The following is an 18,202-nucleotide window of genomic DNA, read 5'->3' as shown; positions in this document are numbered from 1 at the left end:
TAATGCTGAAATGGCTGCAAGATCCTATGGTCTTCCCGCTGACATTCTCCACTTGCCTTTTGTCTGTGGAAAAACTTTAACCAAAGAACAAGTTTAATCAGAGAACTGGGAAAACACAGAAGCAAAGAAAAGCAGGACAAAACAATAATAGTTTAGCTATTAATACTAAGTGAAGTTAAGGACTTTTAGTTGCTTTTTGAGGGTTATAGATAATATTCTGAGCTATATCCTGTGAGCAGTGTTGCAGATACTGAAATCCCCACCAGGCAGAAGCTAACTACATGATGACTAGACTGTAGCCATGACTTAAGCTGCCACAGTTCCAAGTACTGGCCTCAAGGAAACAAAATGACTCTGGAACTGAAGATTAACTGTACTTAATCACGATGACACGAGTCAGACCACCGATGACCAATTTCAAGATGACTGTCAGAGCTGATGGTGCTGTTTCTACACGTAGCCACCACCCTCTGTCTATAAAAGCTCTAGCCCGCTGGAGTTGTCAGTGGGCCAGCATCTAAAATAAGGCAATCTGTCCTTTCCACAAACCTTGCTTTGGAATTGGCATTTGAGTGGCCAGCAGCCTGATCCCACTTTCAGTTAAAATGATCTAAGGAAAAGGCGCTCAGAAGCTATAGTCAGGAAAAAACCTGAAGTTTAGCTTGAGCTGAGAATAAAATTAACATCATCTTGGTCACTATAAAAGTTTCCCTCTACCATGCCTGCCTTCCCTCCCCTGTCCAGTACAGGTGATATTAGCTGACTCCCTTTCTATGACCAAGCTCTGAATGAACAGCCTCTGTCGTATTTTTTAAGGCTGCAGCCTCCTGAAAGTACTCATTGGATCTTAGAAATCTAAGTTTGAATTTAAATTAATTCCCTGCTTTGAAACTAACCAAGTCTTATGTTTTGTTAACTATTAGCTACATTGTGCCTAATAACTGATTATAATTCCCTACTCTTTCCAAAGTAAACTGGATTGTTTCTTTCCTTATCTTCATCTACAGAAACAAAGTTATAAAGATTCACCCTCCCTAATTAAAGAGCAAAGTACTGACCACAGTTATAAGAATGTCAGGGTGTTCAAGTCACAGCCTTTGTTTTCTTATCTGAATCAGTTGATTCAAATTCAGGCTCCACCTTCTCCCCACCCCCTCCCAATCCATTGCTTGTGGCGGGCAAGTCCTGACTCAGCCTGTTAAGTGTTGTAATTGGGCTTTCTTTAAAGACTTCCTGCCCCACTTCCCTTAGGGAGATTTTTAAGTATTGTTTCACATTATTAGACAATAAAAGAATCACATTTCTGAAATAGTTTGACCTTCAATAACCAATCAGTCTTTCATTAGGAAAACTTTAGAATAATAAGGCTTAAAAAAAAAAAGACAAAACTTTTTAGAGATCTCTTTGCCAATTCACACAGCAGTACATATTTCACTCTTTTGTAATCTCTAAATGTTTTCATAATTCTACAGTGTTATTTCCACAACATTGTTAACAATTACTGAGGAATATATAAAAAATAATTTTTTTTTCAGTTTTTGTAAGTGACAAAGTAGGATACAGTAGTAAATATAGCATATATGTCAACACCTGTCAAGCTTTAATATGAATCACCCAGGGATCTTGACAAAATGAGAAATCTGATTCAACAGACTTAAGAGTTGGGCCTAGAATTCTGGATTTCTTAAAAACCCGTCCTTCAGGATGTCCAAGTTGCTGGTTCACAGACCATACCTTGAATAGGATCCTAGTATGCATTTGTTTTGGAGAAGGAAATGGCAACCCACTCCAGTGTTCTTGCCTGGAGAATCCCAGGGATGGGGGAGCCTGGTGGGCTGCCGTCTATGGGGTCGCAGAGAGTCGGACACAACTGAATCGACTTAGCAGCAGCAGCAGCATGCATTTGTTTGGAGAAGGCACTGGCAACCCACTCCAGCACTCTTGCCTGGAAAATCCCATGGACGGAAGAGTCTGGTAGGCTGCAGTCCATGGGGTTGCTAAGAGTCGCACATGACTGAGCGACTTCACTTTCCCTTTTCCCTTTCGTGCATTGGAGAAGGAAATGGCAACCCACTCCAGTGTTCTTGCCTGGAGAATCCCAGGGACGGGGGAGCCTAGTGGGCTGCCGTCTGTGGGGTTGCACATTGTTGGACATGACTGAAGCAACTTAGCAGCAGCAGCAGCATGCATTTGTTAATATGAAGACAATACTCAGATTTTATATAGTTTATGCTCAGAAAAATTATATATTTATATGCACATATATACATACATTAAAAAACCAAATACATAAAACCAGACTGGAAACATACCAAATATTAAAAGAGATCTGGGGTCGCGGGTGAGTTTTTGTTTAATTTCATGTTTCTTTTTCCTCACAAACTAACATTTCCTTAAATTTTTTTGCAATGAAAGTAACTTTTTCTGTTGACAGAGAGCTTTTTCTCTTTATCCTTTCTTTTTTTTTTAAGCAAAAAGGCACATCAAGTGCTAGTGATGACCAACAAGAATAAGATCAGCAAGTGGAGTGTAATGACTCTCAAAGTTGACGGAGACTGTGGACAAAGGTTAAAACAGGCTGACACTTGCTTGATCCATGGCAGTTACGTGGCTGTCATATGTCTTTGGCCACTTGAGTGGTCAGCTGGCTTCCGAAGTCGTTGCTGTGATTCATCCACATAAGACAGCTGTAGATGACCCATTTTTGGTGAGGTGTAAGTTAGACCAAAGATCCAAGACCCAGTCATTCTCAGAGACTTGGCTTTAAGTCAAGTTGGCATTGAGGATGCCCAAGCTTCTGTCTGGCTTCACTCCCAGGACACTGTTAACTGGGAGATTCCTCAGCTTCTGTCCACGACAGGGTTCTGCTCAGGGATCAGGAACACCTGTGAAGCAAACCCAACAGGACTTCAACTTATGACTTTCTACATCAGGGGGACAGCTTTTAAAAGAAAATCTATAAGCATATTGTAGGCAGTTGGCAGGGAGGTTGATAAGTGCCTTAAAAATAATTTTGACTTAAAGGAAAGGAAATTAACCCAAACATTTGGATTAAAAGAATTTGGCTGACTAGAGTACATACATTTTTGAAAGAAAGGAGATGAAATGAAAATTCTCTTATTCTGCTTTTCCGAGATGACAAGGGTGCCAGATTTCAAATCCCAGAGGGCAGATAGACTAACCTGACAGGTTCTAAAGAAAGTACTGCAAGCTCGTAGCTGCCAGAGAATCAAGCAGTCTGTGAATCCTCTTCAAAGGCTGTGAAGCGCAGGGCAACTTAGGCCTCTTAGACTTAGGATCAATCTTATCACAAGCTGGGAAGAAGGGGGGCTATTACTAAGGAATTTAAGGAATGTATTTACTGATCTATTAAACGTTGGGAAAAGCTAGAAATAAACCTCTTCTTCCAAGAATGCAGAAAAAAGTCCATAAAAACCACTCATTTAGGATCTATGCATTTTTTGTGTGTGTGCCTTCTGACGCTTTTTATTAAACAAAAGCCTAAAGTGAACTAAACAATAAGAAAAACAATAATAATCGTTAACCTTGAGCATTTACTATATGCCAAGCACTGTTCAAAATATTTTTCATCTAACTTAATCCTAGGAAAAAACCCTGTGAGGTTGATACTATTTATTATTCTTATTTAACAATTAAGGACCCAGAGGCACAGAGAGGAGAAGCACTTGCCCTAACGCTCACGGTTAGTTAGAGGTGGAGTGATTTCGAACCCAAGTAGTTCAGCTCCTGAGTTTGCTCCATAGAGAAGGCAAGGGAAAGATACTACTGTTTTGGGTCAACTTTAAAGAGGCTTTTCGAGAATTCCCTGGAGATCCAATGGTTAGGACTCAGCGTTTTCACTGCTGAGGGCACAGGTTTGATCCCAGATTGGAGAACTAAGATCCTGCATGTCATGCAGACAAAAAAACAAAAAAGCAACTTTTCTTGTCTAGATTCAAAGCTAAACCATGTGGGGCACAAGTTGACTCTCAACAACTTGTTAACTCAGATCTGAAATTTGCCTGCTAAGTTAAAACTCACATTGGAGCCAGGCAGGGTTGTTAGGTAAAAAGATAATTCATTTCATGGAGTCTGTATTACTTTTTTGACCTACCAAGCAATTTTGAGCACAGATGAGCTCTTAAGATACTTAATTCCACTCAAGTGAGGCTCACACTGGCCTGAGAACTGTTAGTAGTGAGTCTCCAGGCTACAGGCCTGGCCAGACTCAGGAACACCAAGGTGATCTTAGTATTTCTCATAAACATGAGTCAGAAAACCCAGGCTGCCCTCACTCATCTCTGACTCCCTAGAACTAAGTCCTAAAGGCCATCCCCAAACTTTTACAAGAGAGATGACCAGATCATATTATCTACTTAATAAGCATATGCAGTAACTAGCTGTGTGACCACTTGACCTCCAGGTCTAGGTTGGCTCATCTGTGAAACAGGGACGTATCTTACCTGTCTTGTCTGGCAAAAGGTGGATCAGACCACATCTGAAGGTCTGTCAAGCTCTAAATTGAAAATAAGGGGCAAAAGAGGAGTCTGGGAGGGGGCCATGTTCAATAGTTTACTCCTCAAGAGTCAGAGTCCCCATTTGTTTCATTAATTCCTGCAGTAACCAGATACTCCTTCAGTTCATCAGATCATCTCTAGAGGGGGTGCTTTGCTCCTCACACACCTTCAAACCAGGCCCCACTACTAGAGTTAATAAAGATGGTGTTTAACAAAAAATTTTAAAAATAATAATAGTAAAAATGACTTGTTTCAATAGCATCAAAAGAAATTTTTTTCCCCAACAGCATCAAGAGAGATGTATTTTTGATTCGGTCTCGACTACAAATCTTAATAAGAAACTCTGAGTAAGATATGGTCATTTTATGGCAAATTATACATTTCTATCTACCTTTATCTGCAGTATTCCAAACATTAAAATAACTAAATTTTTCATATTAATGGCATTTTTACTGAACTAAATTAGATACTTTGGGGTTAAAAGTGAAGTGAAGTGAAATTGCTCAATCGTGTCCGACTCTTTGTGACCCCATGGGCTGTAGCCTACCAGGCTTCTCTGTCCATGGGATTTTCCAGGCAATAGTACTGGAGTGGATTGCCATTTCCTTCTCCAGCGGATCTTCCCGACCCAGGGATCAAACCCCGGTCTCCCACATTGTAGACAGACGCTTTATGGTCTGAGCCACGAGGGAAGTTTGGGGTTAAGTCTTTTTAAAAGGCATTTCACTTTCAAAGTTCTGCCTTTCGTTTTCCCCCCTTCTCTTCCTAGCGCCTCTTTTCTTCTCAACACTTGTGTTAGTCGCTCAGTCGTGTTTGACTCTTTGCGACCCCATGGATTGCAGCCCGCCAGGCTCCTCTGTCCTGGGATTCTCCAGGCAAGAATACTACAGTGGGTTGCCATTTCCTTCTCCAAGAGATCGTCCCGACCCAGGGATCGACCTCTGGTCTCCTGCATAGAGGAAGCCCTAACACTTAAATGTGAAAAAAAAGAAAACAAGTAGAAAGATGTGCACATCAGCAGAGTAACAAAAAGAGATTTTGTTTACTAACTGCTTTTTCATTTTATTTTCCCATTTCTTTTTACTTTCTATTTCAGTTTTAAAACAAACCTCTCTCCCCAGATATTCCCACCTCCACCCCTTGGCAGAGAGCCAACCTCAAACTTCCCTTCTGTTTTCAGGTCTCACAGAGAAAGGGGGCGGAGGCAGAAAAGTGACCAATGGAAAGGAATTGCAAAATAACAATAGATTTTCTTATTTTAAAATTCCCGCGTTCTACAAATTTGAAAATATATCTCTTTCCCTCTTCTAAGGTCCGCAGACCACACAGTAAGGAGGTATTTGTTGCTTACAGTTCAGTCTTCACTGGGTGCCCTGTGCCTTCCAGGAGAGCACCGCCAGACTCTTAAAAGGTTCTTGCTGTTTTGTTAATCACAGGATGGAGTTTCCGGAAGCGCATTTTCTTGATAAGCGCTGCTTCACCGTCCCCGAACATTCCTCGGGCTCCTCTAGCCCACTGAATCTTGTCCGGGTATCAGGTTCGTGAAACGATCCTCTCTACGTGGACACGGGTGCTTCTCTTTGTGCCGAGAGCGCGGGGTTCTCCAGGGATCCTGACGCCCCGCAACGCGTCTCACTCCGTGTTGGTGCGGAAAGTAACCGCGGTCATGGAGCGCTCCTCTGTCAGTGTGGTCATGCTACCCTTCGCCCATGCGACCTCCAGGACTTCTTGTGTCACCTCATAATCCAAGACCCGCACGAGCAGGGGTTTGGGAGCTCGAGAGGGAGCGTCTACACGGCTGCCAGAAATTCGAATTTTCCGTGGAAAGAGAGGAGAAGAGCAGTTGGGTTCCCGGTCTTGTCCTTGCGCTTTGAAAAGGTCCTCCTCATCGGCCACCTCTTCCGGCGCGGCGTCCCCCTTAGTCCCCAACCACCTCTCCGGGTGCAAAAGAAAGAGCACTTTATCTCGGACCCAGGAATCACAGTCCGCATTCTCCCCCACCTCGCGGTCCTCGTGGGCACCGCCCTGCCTGCGGCTCGATTCCGCCGCCCAGAGATTCCGGGCACCTGGGGCCGAGGGAGCCCAGCGCCCCGCCTCGAGCGCAAACTGCTGGCAGCGTTGCTCGCTGCGGGGCGAGTCTGCGAGATCTGGAGCCCCGCGGGGACCCGGGGCCCCCATTCCAGTATGAGGGCCATTCATCCGGTGGTTCTTCCACGGAATTTTGCAGCGAACGCCAAGCCGAGCTCCAGAAAGCGCGGGACAGATGGCCGTGGGCGTGGTCTCGCGCGCCCCGCCTCCCGGGACTCGGACTGGCCACGCCCGCTACGGTATTGCGCCCACGCTCTCCGTCACTCCGGACCTTTAAAGGCGAAAAGTCTCCCCTCCCAAACACCCCCCGCCCAATCCCGCCCCTTCCACACCCGACACAGCCTCCCCTCCCCCACCTCGGATCGCTCTTCGTCTTCTTAGCCCTGCAGCTGTGGTCTCATTTCCGAGTCTCTCCCCTCTTTCTTCTCTGCTCTATACTAATTTCCAGCCCATCTCCGTTTGTCTCCAGATACGGTAGACACTTGGACTGCACACACACCCCTACTTCCTCCTCGAAATGCCAAGCACAAAGTATGCCTTCTTTCCAAGGACTCTCCTTGGAGTGAAGGAACAAGGAAGTAAAAACAAAAAGCCACTAATTTAATCAAGGTCTTCTGATAAAAGTTTCCTTGACTCCGAACCCACCCCACCAGGTTGCCAAGCTTATCGAACGTAGCTAGAAATGTGGAACCCTTTGAGAAATGGCTTTTGGCCATATTCACAGTGCTCACACTGGTCTTTCGTTTTGGTTATGATCTTGCTTGTTCCAGGAAGGAGCATTAGTGCCTTTGATCAAATGGAAATAAATAAAACCAAACCGCTAAAAGAATTTCAGGATTTAAAATTTTGTGTTCATTTTTAAAGTTTCACATTTCACTACTCCCCTACCTCCTCCTCGCCGCTCCTGGCCCTGCAACACACACATTCTTCTCTTTAACCCCCCAAATTAAAATACATGTATATGAATCTCTGGGTAGACTTTCAGAATCTAATTATTAACAGGCTCTCTGAATTGGAATGCTGGAGAAGACAGTCGCTTGGACAACAAGGAGATCAAACCAGACAATCCTAAAGGAAATCGAGCCTGAACATTCATTAGAAGGACTGATGTTGAAGCGCCAATACTTGCCCCCTGACGTGAAGAGTGGACTCACAGGAAAAGACCCTGATGCTAGGAAAGATTGAAGGCAGGAGGAGGGGGCGGCAGAGAATGAGATGGTTAGATAGCATCACTGATTCAATGGACATGAATCTGAGCAAACTCTGAGAGACAGTGAAGGACAGGGGAACCTGGCTTGGTGAAGTCCATGGGGTCGCAAAGAGTCTGACATGACAGCCACTGAACAACCACAACAAGATCCTCTGACAGCTTAACTTTGCTAAAGGCTAATGGTGGAGAGCTAGCTACAGGAAAAAAAAAAAACTTAGTTTCTGATTTCCAGTTCTAACTTTGTTTCCAGGTGCTTGCTTTATTAGAAAGTGCTAACTGTTTTCCTGTCTGCTTTAGGTAAATGACTGCAATGGTGGAAATTCCTACCTGTATTTGAAGGACCAAGTAGTATGGTGAAAGACATATTTTGGAAAGAGAGGACCTTCTGAGATCTGCCAAGTCATTAAAAAAAAAATGTACAAGGAGTAAGAAAACCTGAATCATACCTGGCTGATTTGATGCCTGACCTGGGGCCAGTTACTGCTAAATTACAGTTAACTGAAGTTTTTGAGTGTTTTAGACACTCTATATATTTAAACTCATTTATTCTTCACAACGAACTAAGGAAGTTGCACTATTCCCATAGTTTCCTTGAGAACTTTGAAGCACAAGGAGGTTAAAAATCAAGCACCAATAAACAGTAGAGTCAGGATTCCCACAAGTTTAAAGGCTTGATCCCATTTTATTAATAAATTATTTTCCTGTTTTAAACCTGTGACTTCATGTTCTTTTCATTCCATTCATTTGCTTAACCAGTAATCACTGAGCTTATACTAAATGTCAGCCACTGTTTTAGGTGATGGGGACATGGAGGAAACAACTGCTTGCCCTCTTGGAGTTTTATTCTTTACATGAGTTACATACATTGAATCCTCTGTCCAAAAATAGGAGATATTTATTAAGTTAACTTTAATGTACGTGAAAATCAACTGCAGGTTAATGCCTTCCCTACTCTCAAGGATTCTATTTGGGGAAGGACTTAAAATGTGGATTCTTACCAAGACCCTCAGCAAGCCTCATGCTAGTGGTTCATGAACAACAGTATGAGCTACTGCTGCTACTGCTAAGTCGATTCAGTCGTGTCCGACTCTGTGCAACCCCATAGACGGCGGCCCACCAGGCTCCCCCGTCCCTGGGATTCTCCAGGCAAGAACACTAGAGTGGGTTGCCATTTCCTTCTCCAATGCATGAAAGGGAAAAGTGAAAGTGAAGTTGCTCAGTCGTGTCTGACTCTTCGTGACCCTATGATCTTCAGCCTACCAGGCTCCTCCGTTCATGGGATTTTCCAGGCAAGAGTACTGGAGTGGGGTGCCATTGCCTTCTCCAACATTATGAGAAACCTTACCAAAGATAATACTCTAGACCAGAGATAAACTCTAGGACTTTTTTTTAATTTTCTGCTTTCAAGTGGCAATAAGAACACTGTGTTTTCCTTCCTTGCAGGAATATTGGGAGAATTCGAAGAAGGTATCTGTATTCTGAGGGAAGTATAATGTAAACCACAAGATTTATAGATGTTAAGTTTTCTTGCGGATGGGGATTGGATGAGGGATTACAGTGGGGATGGGGAACAGGGAAAATCTATTTGCTGAGGAGTGAAGCTGACTCACCCATCACATAATACCTGAATTTCTAGATGTCAAGAAGTTGTGTATTAATGCATAAAAGAATATTAAGAGGAAATGTCAAATAAATTAAACCTCAGTGAGAGAATGTCTAAAAAGAATATAAAACAAAGAAATAGGCTGCTTGCCTTCAGGAGAGTGGTGTCTGCTGGGCTTTAGTATCTTAAAGTACATAAAAGCCTGATAAGGGGTGCTGACAAACTAAACCCATTTACTTCCCTTATGAATGTCCACCAGATGCAAAGAGCCAACTCATTCGAAAAGCCCCTGGTGCTGGGAAAGATTGAGGGCCAGGAGAGAAGAGGGCGACATAGGATGAGATGGTCAGATGGCATCATTGACACTATGAACATGAGTTTGAGCAAACTCGTGGAGATAGTGAAAGACTGGGAAGCCTGACATGCCACAGTCCAAGGGGTCATAAAGAGTCAGACATGACTTAGCGACCAAACAACAACGAACTCTAAGGAAAATAGACTTTGTCCTAAAGATATTAGGAGCTGACAGATTCGTTGGGAAAGTGAGAATACTAGACTTTAAAATGGGTAGAGATCAAAATTGTTGCTGGGGGAATAGGGAGTTGAAACAATAGGAGAAGATTTCTCTGCTGGATTGTATGAACTTTCCCCTATGGCACTTCCTGAGGAGTCAACTTCTAACCCTAACCCTAACCCTAATTTTGCCCCTATGGCACTTACTGAGGAGTCAACTTCCCGCTCAGAAATATCCACCTGGCTGAGTTTATGCAACCTGCCTATCCAATGACAATATGGGACCATAAAAGAAAAGATGCAAAGAAGCCCTTGGCTTCTGTAATGGAAAAGCAAACAACTGGATTTACCACGCAACAAAACTGTACCATAGAGATAGGTCAGCATTCCAGAAAAGAAGACAGGGTGTTGTTAAGAAGTTTATAAAAATTTTGCTAATTATAACTATAATTATCTATTATAAGTATATATTTTTATGTAATTATAACTACATAACATAAATTATAATTTATAACTAACTGCTATAAACAGAATTTGGATATGGGAATGACAGATAGGGAGGGTATTCTGAATAAAACATTATGAGCAATGGTGCGATGGTGAATATGGAGGCAAATGTAGAGAATAGTTTTGTCTTTGACATTTCTCTTCTCTCAAGTCTAAAATACTTTCCATGATTTCATCCATTCCCATGGCTTCAGTTGCAACCTGTACTCTGATGATTTGCTCATTTAAATCTCTATTATAGACTATGATGCTTATTTCCAGACTTGAAGTAGTACATTGTATTATTGTCTCAAATTATTTACTTCCTCATCTTGAAAGAGAGTCATACCAGCCAGCTTCTGTAGCATGTGACTTGCAATACTCCTTATGGGAATAGACTCCTCCACCCCACCAATGTTGATGTTACTTTGGCCATGTGACTTGCTTCAGCTTAAACAGTTGTGTCATTGGAGGCATCTGAGCAGAAAGGAAGAGTCATTGTAAGATTGACCCACGGCATTTCCCCATCATAGCTGCCATCTTGGCTGTGATCTGGGAATGAACAAAGTACACGGCACAGATCTAAGTAGTCTCAAACAGAACTGCAGCAGCTGATACATATTCTAAGCAAGAAACAAACTTCTGTTATAGCAAACCAATAAAATTTGGGAGTTGTTTCTTATCATAGCCTAACCTAGTGAAAAATTATTCTGTTCTATTTTTATTTGACACTTCTTTTCATTGTCACTTGACAACTAAAATATTGCTTGCCATGTCAGTAAACAAAGGATATTGCAAACCATCACATTAGAGCCACCTGGATGGTAAGCCCTAAGGGAATTCAGGATACAAACAGAGGAGCTGCCCATTTCCAAGCTCATCTAGCAGTCAGCTGCTACAGCCACATCAGACTGTGCACCTGAGAAAATTCAGGATGAGAAAATACAGGATACTGGCCCTAGATAGCTGAGGAGCATATCAAAGGAATGACTGAAGTGAGCCCAGACTCTTACATCTTCCCAAACGTAGAAAAGCACTAAATTCCTTAACTTGAGACATTCAGTTTTCTTTTATTAACAGTAATTTTTGATGTTTCAACTACCTGATTATGTTGCAAAAAACTCCTATATGTCCTGGCTTCCCCCTTCCTCTTTAGGGCAGTCTTTCAATGTATTTGAGATGCTATCTCCCAGACTTGAAGTTCTAAGAACGTCCACTGAATAAAACATGACTCTCATCTTTTAGGTTCTGTGTTGTTTTTTTTTTTTCAGCCAACTCACTCTAAACCCCAAATGTCTAAACTTGAGCTCATCATTTATTCTTTTAAATCAGTCCCCTCTTTCAAGTGTTCCTTATCTCAAGGGTTAGCATAACTGACAATTCTAATATCTTTCCTTTCCCTAAGAGGCTACACCCACTGTACATGTCTAATATTTAACCAAGTGTTGTTTTGTGTGTGTGTGTCTGTCCCTCCATCTCCAATCCTCACAGCCTCAAAAATAAAGTCAGACTCTTAGACATGACAAAATATTTTCATAATCCTACTCCAGCCTGTCACTGTTTACGGTTGAATGAATAAATAAAAGAAGAAACAAGCCACCTAAATGAACACAGAATGAGATTTGAGACCAGGGTGAGGTTATCGTGTATAAATAAAACCCAGTCTGATTATGAATGGACCTTGAAAACCACGAGCCTTTTAGAAGAGATTCTAACCATATTTCCTTTGACAACTAATATTCTCATGACTCGGACAACTCAGACTGTGCAAAGAAAACCTACACTGGACTGTCAGGAGACTTCGATGGGCCATGTTATCTTGAGCAAGTCTCCCAATGTCGCCAAGCCCATGTTCTCATCTGCAAGATGTTATTTACACCTGTCCTGTGTGCTTCCCGGGGTTGTGGTGGAGAACAGATGAGACCATTCTTCTAGGAGCACTTGGAAAACTATGACACTTGCAAAATATTTTAAATTTATTTTTAAAAAGTAATTATTGACTTTTTTAGAACTGGGAACCCAAAGCATGCTTTTGTTTTCATTTATTTATTTGTCTGTTTTTCTATTTTTGATCACTCTGTGTGACTTACAGGATCTCATTTCCCTGACCAGGGGTTGAACCCAGCCCCTTGGCAATGAAAGTGTTGAATACTAATCACTGAGCCACCAGGGAACTCTTCAAACTGTTTTTTAATGAAGTCCTAAAGGAAAGGTGCAAAAGCCTAGAGCCAGAGAATAAGTACCAGACTTATAATTTTAGAATAAAGGAGCTAATGTTACTAGCTGTAAACTGAAGGGAAAAAGAGGAAGAGGGGGAACATGGCAATTTTGGGGATATCAAGCAGTTTCGCCCAGAGGTCTGAAATAAAATAGAAACTGAAGGCAATTAAAAAAAAAAAAGCAATCTTTGTTTTTTTTGTATTTTGTATTACCAAAAATTGTGTTCCTAGGAGAAAAGAGACTTAGTTTACCTAACATGTGGCCCTGAGACTAATTTGCTATATATGCATGATGTGTTTTGAATGAAACATTTAAACACATTGTCTTTTCACTCTGTAGCGAGGAGAAAGAAAGTGAAAGTCTCTAGGTTATGTCCAGCTTTTTGCGACCCTGTAGACTATACAGTCCATGGAATTCTCTAGGCCAGGATACTGGAAGTGGGTAGCTGTTCCCTTCTCCCGGGGATCTTCTCATCCCAGGGATCGAACCCAGGTCTCCCACACTGCAGGCGGATTCTTTACCAGCTGAGTTGTCAGGGAAGCCCAATAGAGAGGTGGTGACCCTTAAAAGACGTCTGCTTGGCACTTTGAAAAGACAAAGAATGCTAGGTGCACCAGTTAGCTGCAGGAGATGATGCATGTAGCACTCTAAGTAGTAGCTGTTTAAAGGGGATTTTTAAACTATAATTCATAGTCAGCTGCCTACATTATCCAAAGTTTTAAAGTATATTCATCATCATCCTCTCCTGTCAAAGATTAGGATTTAAGACCAGGCTCTATTATTGAGTGTGAATAAACAATTTATTAAACAGGAAATTGTGTTATTAGTAATTGAATTGGCATTTTATGATGATATTAAAGAACCAATGTTCTATACCCTACATTCATCTTGAGAGTAAACAAAATTTGACCTGTTCAACAGTGTATGCATGCTCAGTTGCTAAGCTGTGTCTGACTCTTTTCGATCCCATGGACTGTAGCCCACCAGGCTCCTCCATCCATGGGATTCTCCAGGCAAGAATATTGGAGTAGGTTGCCATTTCCTCCTCCAGGGGATTTTCTCAGCCCCAAGGATCTCTTGTGTCTCTGGCACTGGTAGGTGGATTCTTTACTACCAAGCCACCTATGGCAGCCTGTAGTATTATTCCAGAGATAATTCAATTTTGACTCAATATGGGTGAATCAATATTTATGAAATATTTAAAATAAAATAATTACTTAGATTAGTAAAATAAAGGTGATGATTTAATGTATCCAATCATGATTCATTTATAGTCAAACATTTTTAATGGGGCAATTGTTATTTTATTAACCAATGTGCAAGTAATCAGGTAAGGGATATAACAGTTGTAAAAATCCTCAGTCATATTTTACACCTGGAGAGATGTCATTCCCCAAATATCTGTTATAATGCGCTACGTTATATCAAGAATGGATAGAAAACACTGAGTCTCTCGTTAACCAAGTCTGAAACGAGTTGACCTGGAATGTCCAGGAACTCAGAGAAACTGTTAGTAATAATCCCTCATTATCTCTTATTCATACTTCATAATTCACCCCTCCAGGGCAGGGCTTGGGTAGAATGGTATAGTAAGTTGAGTTGATCAACTCAACTCAATTTTTCAGTCAATATGGGTGAATTAATGAGTTTCTTTTCTCTACTACCCCTTCTTTCTCACCTCTTTTATTAAGGCCAATCATGTCATTTTCAATGCCATAAATTCATTAAGAAAGGCATAGGATTTAGCCCTCCTGCAGTTTAAAACTTCTGATATGTACCCTTTCCTGCTTTCCTCTGACTACGCTTTGTGTCTCTTTTACCTCTCCTCTGCCCTTTCTCCTCCTATTTTTTTTTTTTTTGTCTTTTAAGCAGTTCCTTCCTTCCTTTCTATTGTGATACAGTGCAGAATTTGGGAGAGACTGATGGAGCTAAACTCCCTGTATATAATTCCTATCCCTGCCATCTACTAGCTGCATAAATTAGTCTTGAGGATATCATTTTTTCTGGCTCAAGGTATTCTTTCTTTTTCTCCTTCCCTTTTTCCTGTTCTTCAGCCTTTTTCTCTAAGAGCTCTAGTCTCCCTGAAAGATATTTACAAAGATCTGACAGTCAGGGATTATCATTGAGTATGGTCACTTGTTGCCCTTTCAGTCAACACAATTAAAAGATTGTATCTTTAATCTCAGTTTTATGGGGGTTTCCCTGGTGACTCAGATGGTAAAGAATCTGCCTACAATACAGGAAATCCGGGGTTCAATCCCTGCTTTGGGAAGATCTCCTGGAGAAGGGAATGACAACTCACTCCAGTATTCTTGTCTGGAGAATTCCAGGGACAGAGGAACCTGGTAAGCTGCAGTGCATGGGGTTGAAAAGAGTCAGACACGACTGTGCAACTAACACACACACGTACCCAGTTTCATACATTGTTCAAAAGTCAAAACAATATGAATGGGGTATATTCCGGAAGTCTTACTCCCATCCTTAACTCCACTACTTGTGTTCAGTCACATAGCACTGTTTGACTCTGCAATGCCTTCCTCCACCGTTTACAAGTCATTTAAAAATTAGTTTCTGATTTAATTTTCCTGTATTTTTGTTAGCAAAAGTAAGAAAAATTAGCAGAGATCACACTAATTCTCTCATTCTTTCTTAAAGACTTTTGTACACGTAGTTTTCTTTTTCCATTTAAAAACATATCATGGAAATTACCTCAGGTTATATCACAGAGCACTTCCTCATGATTACAAACACTTCATTGTGTAGATGTCTCATAATTCATTCAAATTGACTTTGAAGGATGGAAATTTAGGTTGTCTCTAAAAGCTTGATATTACAAAGAATAATATGGGAGTGAATAACCCAGTGCAAACACTGGCTTTAGATTTCTGGAGGAATCCTCAGTCTAAATTTCTGGAAGTTGAATCGTAGAAATGCACATGTGTTTTATTAGATGTTACTGAATTCCCCTCAGTGGAGTTACAGCTTTCCTACCCCTACTGTCCGGAGAAGGCAATGGCATCCCACTCCAGTACTCTTGCCTGGAAAATCCTATGGATGGAGGAGCCTGGTAGGCTGCAGTCCATGGGGTCGTGAAGAGTCAGACACAACTGAGTGACTTTACTTTCACTTTTCACTTTCATGCATTGGAGAAGGAAATGGCAACCCACTCCAGTGTTCTTGCCTGGAGAATCCCAGGGACAGGAGAGCCTGGTGGGCTGCCGTCTATGGGGTCGCACAGAGTCAGACACGACTGAAGCGACTTAGCAGCAGCAGCAGCACCCCTACTATCAGTTTATGAATATGCCTATTTTTTATAACTTCAAATCTGTGTTCTCAATATTTTTTTTATTTTTGCCAATCTGATAGGTAGGAAAAGATATCACATGATAGTTTAATTGCATTTTTCATTTATGTGAAGTTAAGCATCTTTTTCGTATAGTCAAGGCTATGGTTTTTCCAGTAATAGTGTATGGATATGAGAGCTGGACCATAAAGAAAGCTGAGCACTGATGAATTGATGCTTTTGAACTGTGATGCTGGACAAGACTCTTGAGAGTCCCTTGGACAGCAAGGAGATCAAACCAGTTAATCCTAAAGGAAATCAAGCCTGAATATTCATTGGAAGGACTAGTGCTAAAGCTTAAGCTCCAATCCTTTGGCTGCCTGATGCGAAGAGCCAATTCACTGGAAAAGACCCCATTGCTGGGAAAGATCGGGGGCATGAGGAGAAGGGAGCGACAGAGGATGAGAGGGTTGGATGGTAACATCGACTCAATGGCCATGAGTTAAAGCAAATTCTGGGAGATAGTGAAGGACAGGGAGGCCTGGTGTGCTGCACTTCATGGAGTCACAAAGAGTCGGACATGACTGAGCAACTGAACAAAAAAGCATTAGGACCGTTTTGTTTTTCTGTAAATTAATCATGCCTTTTGCTCATTTTTCTATTGGGTTTGAGTACTTTTTCCTCTCACTGTTAAGGGCTCTTTATATTTTACTGAAAATAATTTTCTATTTGTAATATAAATTGCAAATAGTTTCTCCTAGTTTGTAATTTGTATTTTGACATTAGATTTGGTCTTTTGCCATTGAGGAATCACACACACGCACATATACATATGTATTTTATTTATCCAACTTAACAGTTTTATTACTTCTGAATTTGGAAAGATTTTTCTTTTATCTGGATAATAAAGGAACCAACCAATGTTTTCTTCTAGTATTTGTATGACTTATTTATTTATTTATTTGTATCTTGGATCAGTTTGGAATTTACTCTTGTATAGATATGAAGAATGAGTACAACTTTATTTTACTTTTTTTTCAGATTGCTATCCATTTGCCTCAGATCAGATCAGTTGCTCAGTCGTGTCCGACTCTTCGAGACCCCATGAATCGCAGCACACCAGGCCTCCCTGTCCATCACCAACTCCCGGAGTTCACTGAGACTTGTGTCCATCGAGTCAGTGATGCCATCCAGCCATCTCACCCTCTGTCGTCCCCTTCTCCTCCTGCCTCCAATCCCTCCCAGCATCAGAGTTTTTCCAATGAGTCAACTCTTCGCATGAGGTGGCCAAAGTACTGGAGTTTCAGCTTTAGCATCATTCCTTCCAAAGAAATCCCAGGGCTGATCTCCTTCAGAATGGACTGGTTGGATCTCCTTGCAGTCCAAGGGACTCTCAAGAGTCTTCTCCAACACCACAGTGCAAAAGCATCAATTCTTCGGTGCTCAGCCTTCTTCACAGTCCAATTCTCACATCCATACATGACCATAGGAAAAACCATAGCCTTGACTGACAAACCTTTGTTGGCAAAATAATGTCTCTGCTTTTGAATATGCTATCTAGGTTGATCATAACTTTCCTTCCAAGGAGTAAGCGTCTTTTAATTTCATGGCTGCAGTCACCATCTGTAGTGATTTTGGAGCCCAGAAAAATAAAGGCTGACACTGTTTCCACTGTTTCCCCGTCTATTTCCCATGAAGTGATGGGACCGGATGCCATGATCTTCGTTTTCTGAATGTTGAGCTTTAAGCCAACTTCTTCACTCTCCACTTTCACTTTCATCAAGAGGCTTTTTAGTTCCTCTTCACTTTCTGCCATTTGCCTCACTGACACTTATTTAAAATTCCATCTTTATCTGAGTGACTTGAGATGTCACTTTGATCTTATTTTAAGCTTTCTTACGTACTTGTTAATTTCTGAGCATTCCCCTTCCCACCCCAACTCATTGTTGTGCATAATTATGTACCATTACTACACTTTACATGAGTTTTATAATATGTTTTAATATTAGTGGGGTTAATCTCCCCTTTTAACCTATTTTTTCAAAATTCGTATTGTTATTTTTCAAAAGCAGAGACATTACTTTGCCAACAAAGGTCTGTCTAGTCAAGGCTATGGTTTTTCCTGTGGTCATGTATGGATGTGAGAGTTGGACTGTGAAGAAGGCTGAGCACTGAAGAATTGATGCTTTTGAACTGTGGTGTTGGAGAAGACTCTTGAGAGTCCCTTGGACTGCAAGGAGATCCAACCAGTCCATTCTGAAGGAGGTCAGCCCTGGGATTTC

The 18,202-nt window shown here is 41.5% G+C and overlaps 1 protein-coding gene across 3 annotated transcripts; it reads right to left on the bottom strand.

Moving 5' to 3' along the window:
- Positions 1–2,211: 2,211 nt before the first annotated feature.
- On the bottom strand, positions 2,212–6,920 carry C23H6orf141 (chromosome 23 C6orf141 homolog). 3 transcript variants are annotated; one of them, XM_059880192.1, is made up of 2 exons: positions 3,183–6,920; positions 2,212–2,885 (listed from the first exon to the last, which is right to left on the bottom strand). In XM_059880192.1, exon 1 carries the CDS (start codon positions 6,714–6,716, stop codon positions 6,150–6,152), a length of 567 nt encoding a protein of 188 aa, XP_059736175.1. In that variant the 5' UTR covers positions 6,717–6,920; the 3' UTR covers positions 2,212–2,885; positions 3,183–6,149.
- Positions 6,921–18,202: the final 11,282 nt, after the last annotated feature.

Source organism: Bos taurus, chromosome 23, assembly GCF_002263795.3.
Source record: "Bos taurus isolate L1 Dominette 01449 registration number 42190680 breed Hereford chromosome 23, ARS-UCD2.0, whole genome shotgun sequence".
In the NCBI taxonomy this organism is placed as follows: Eukaryota; Metazoa; Chordata; class Mammalia; order Artiodactyla; family Bovidae; genus Bos; species Bos taurus.
Note: the sequence above shows the minus strand (reverse complement) of the source record. Positions and strands in the feature narration are given on the sequence as shown.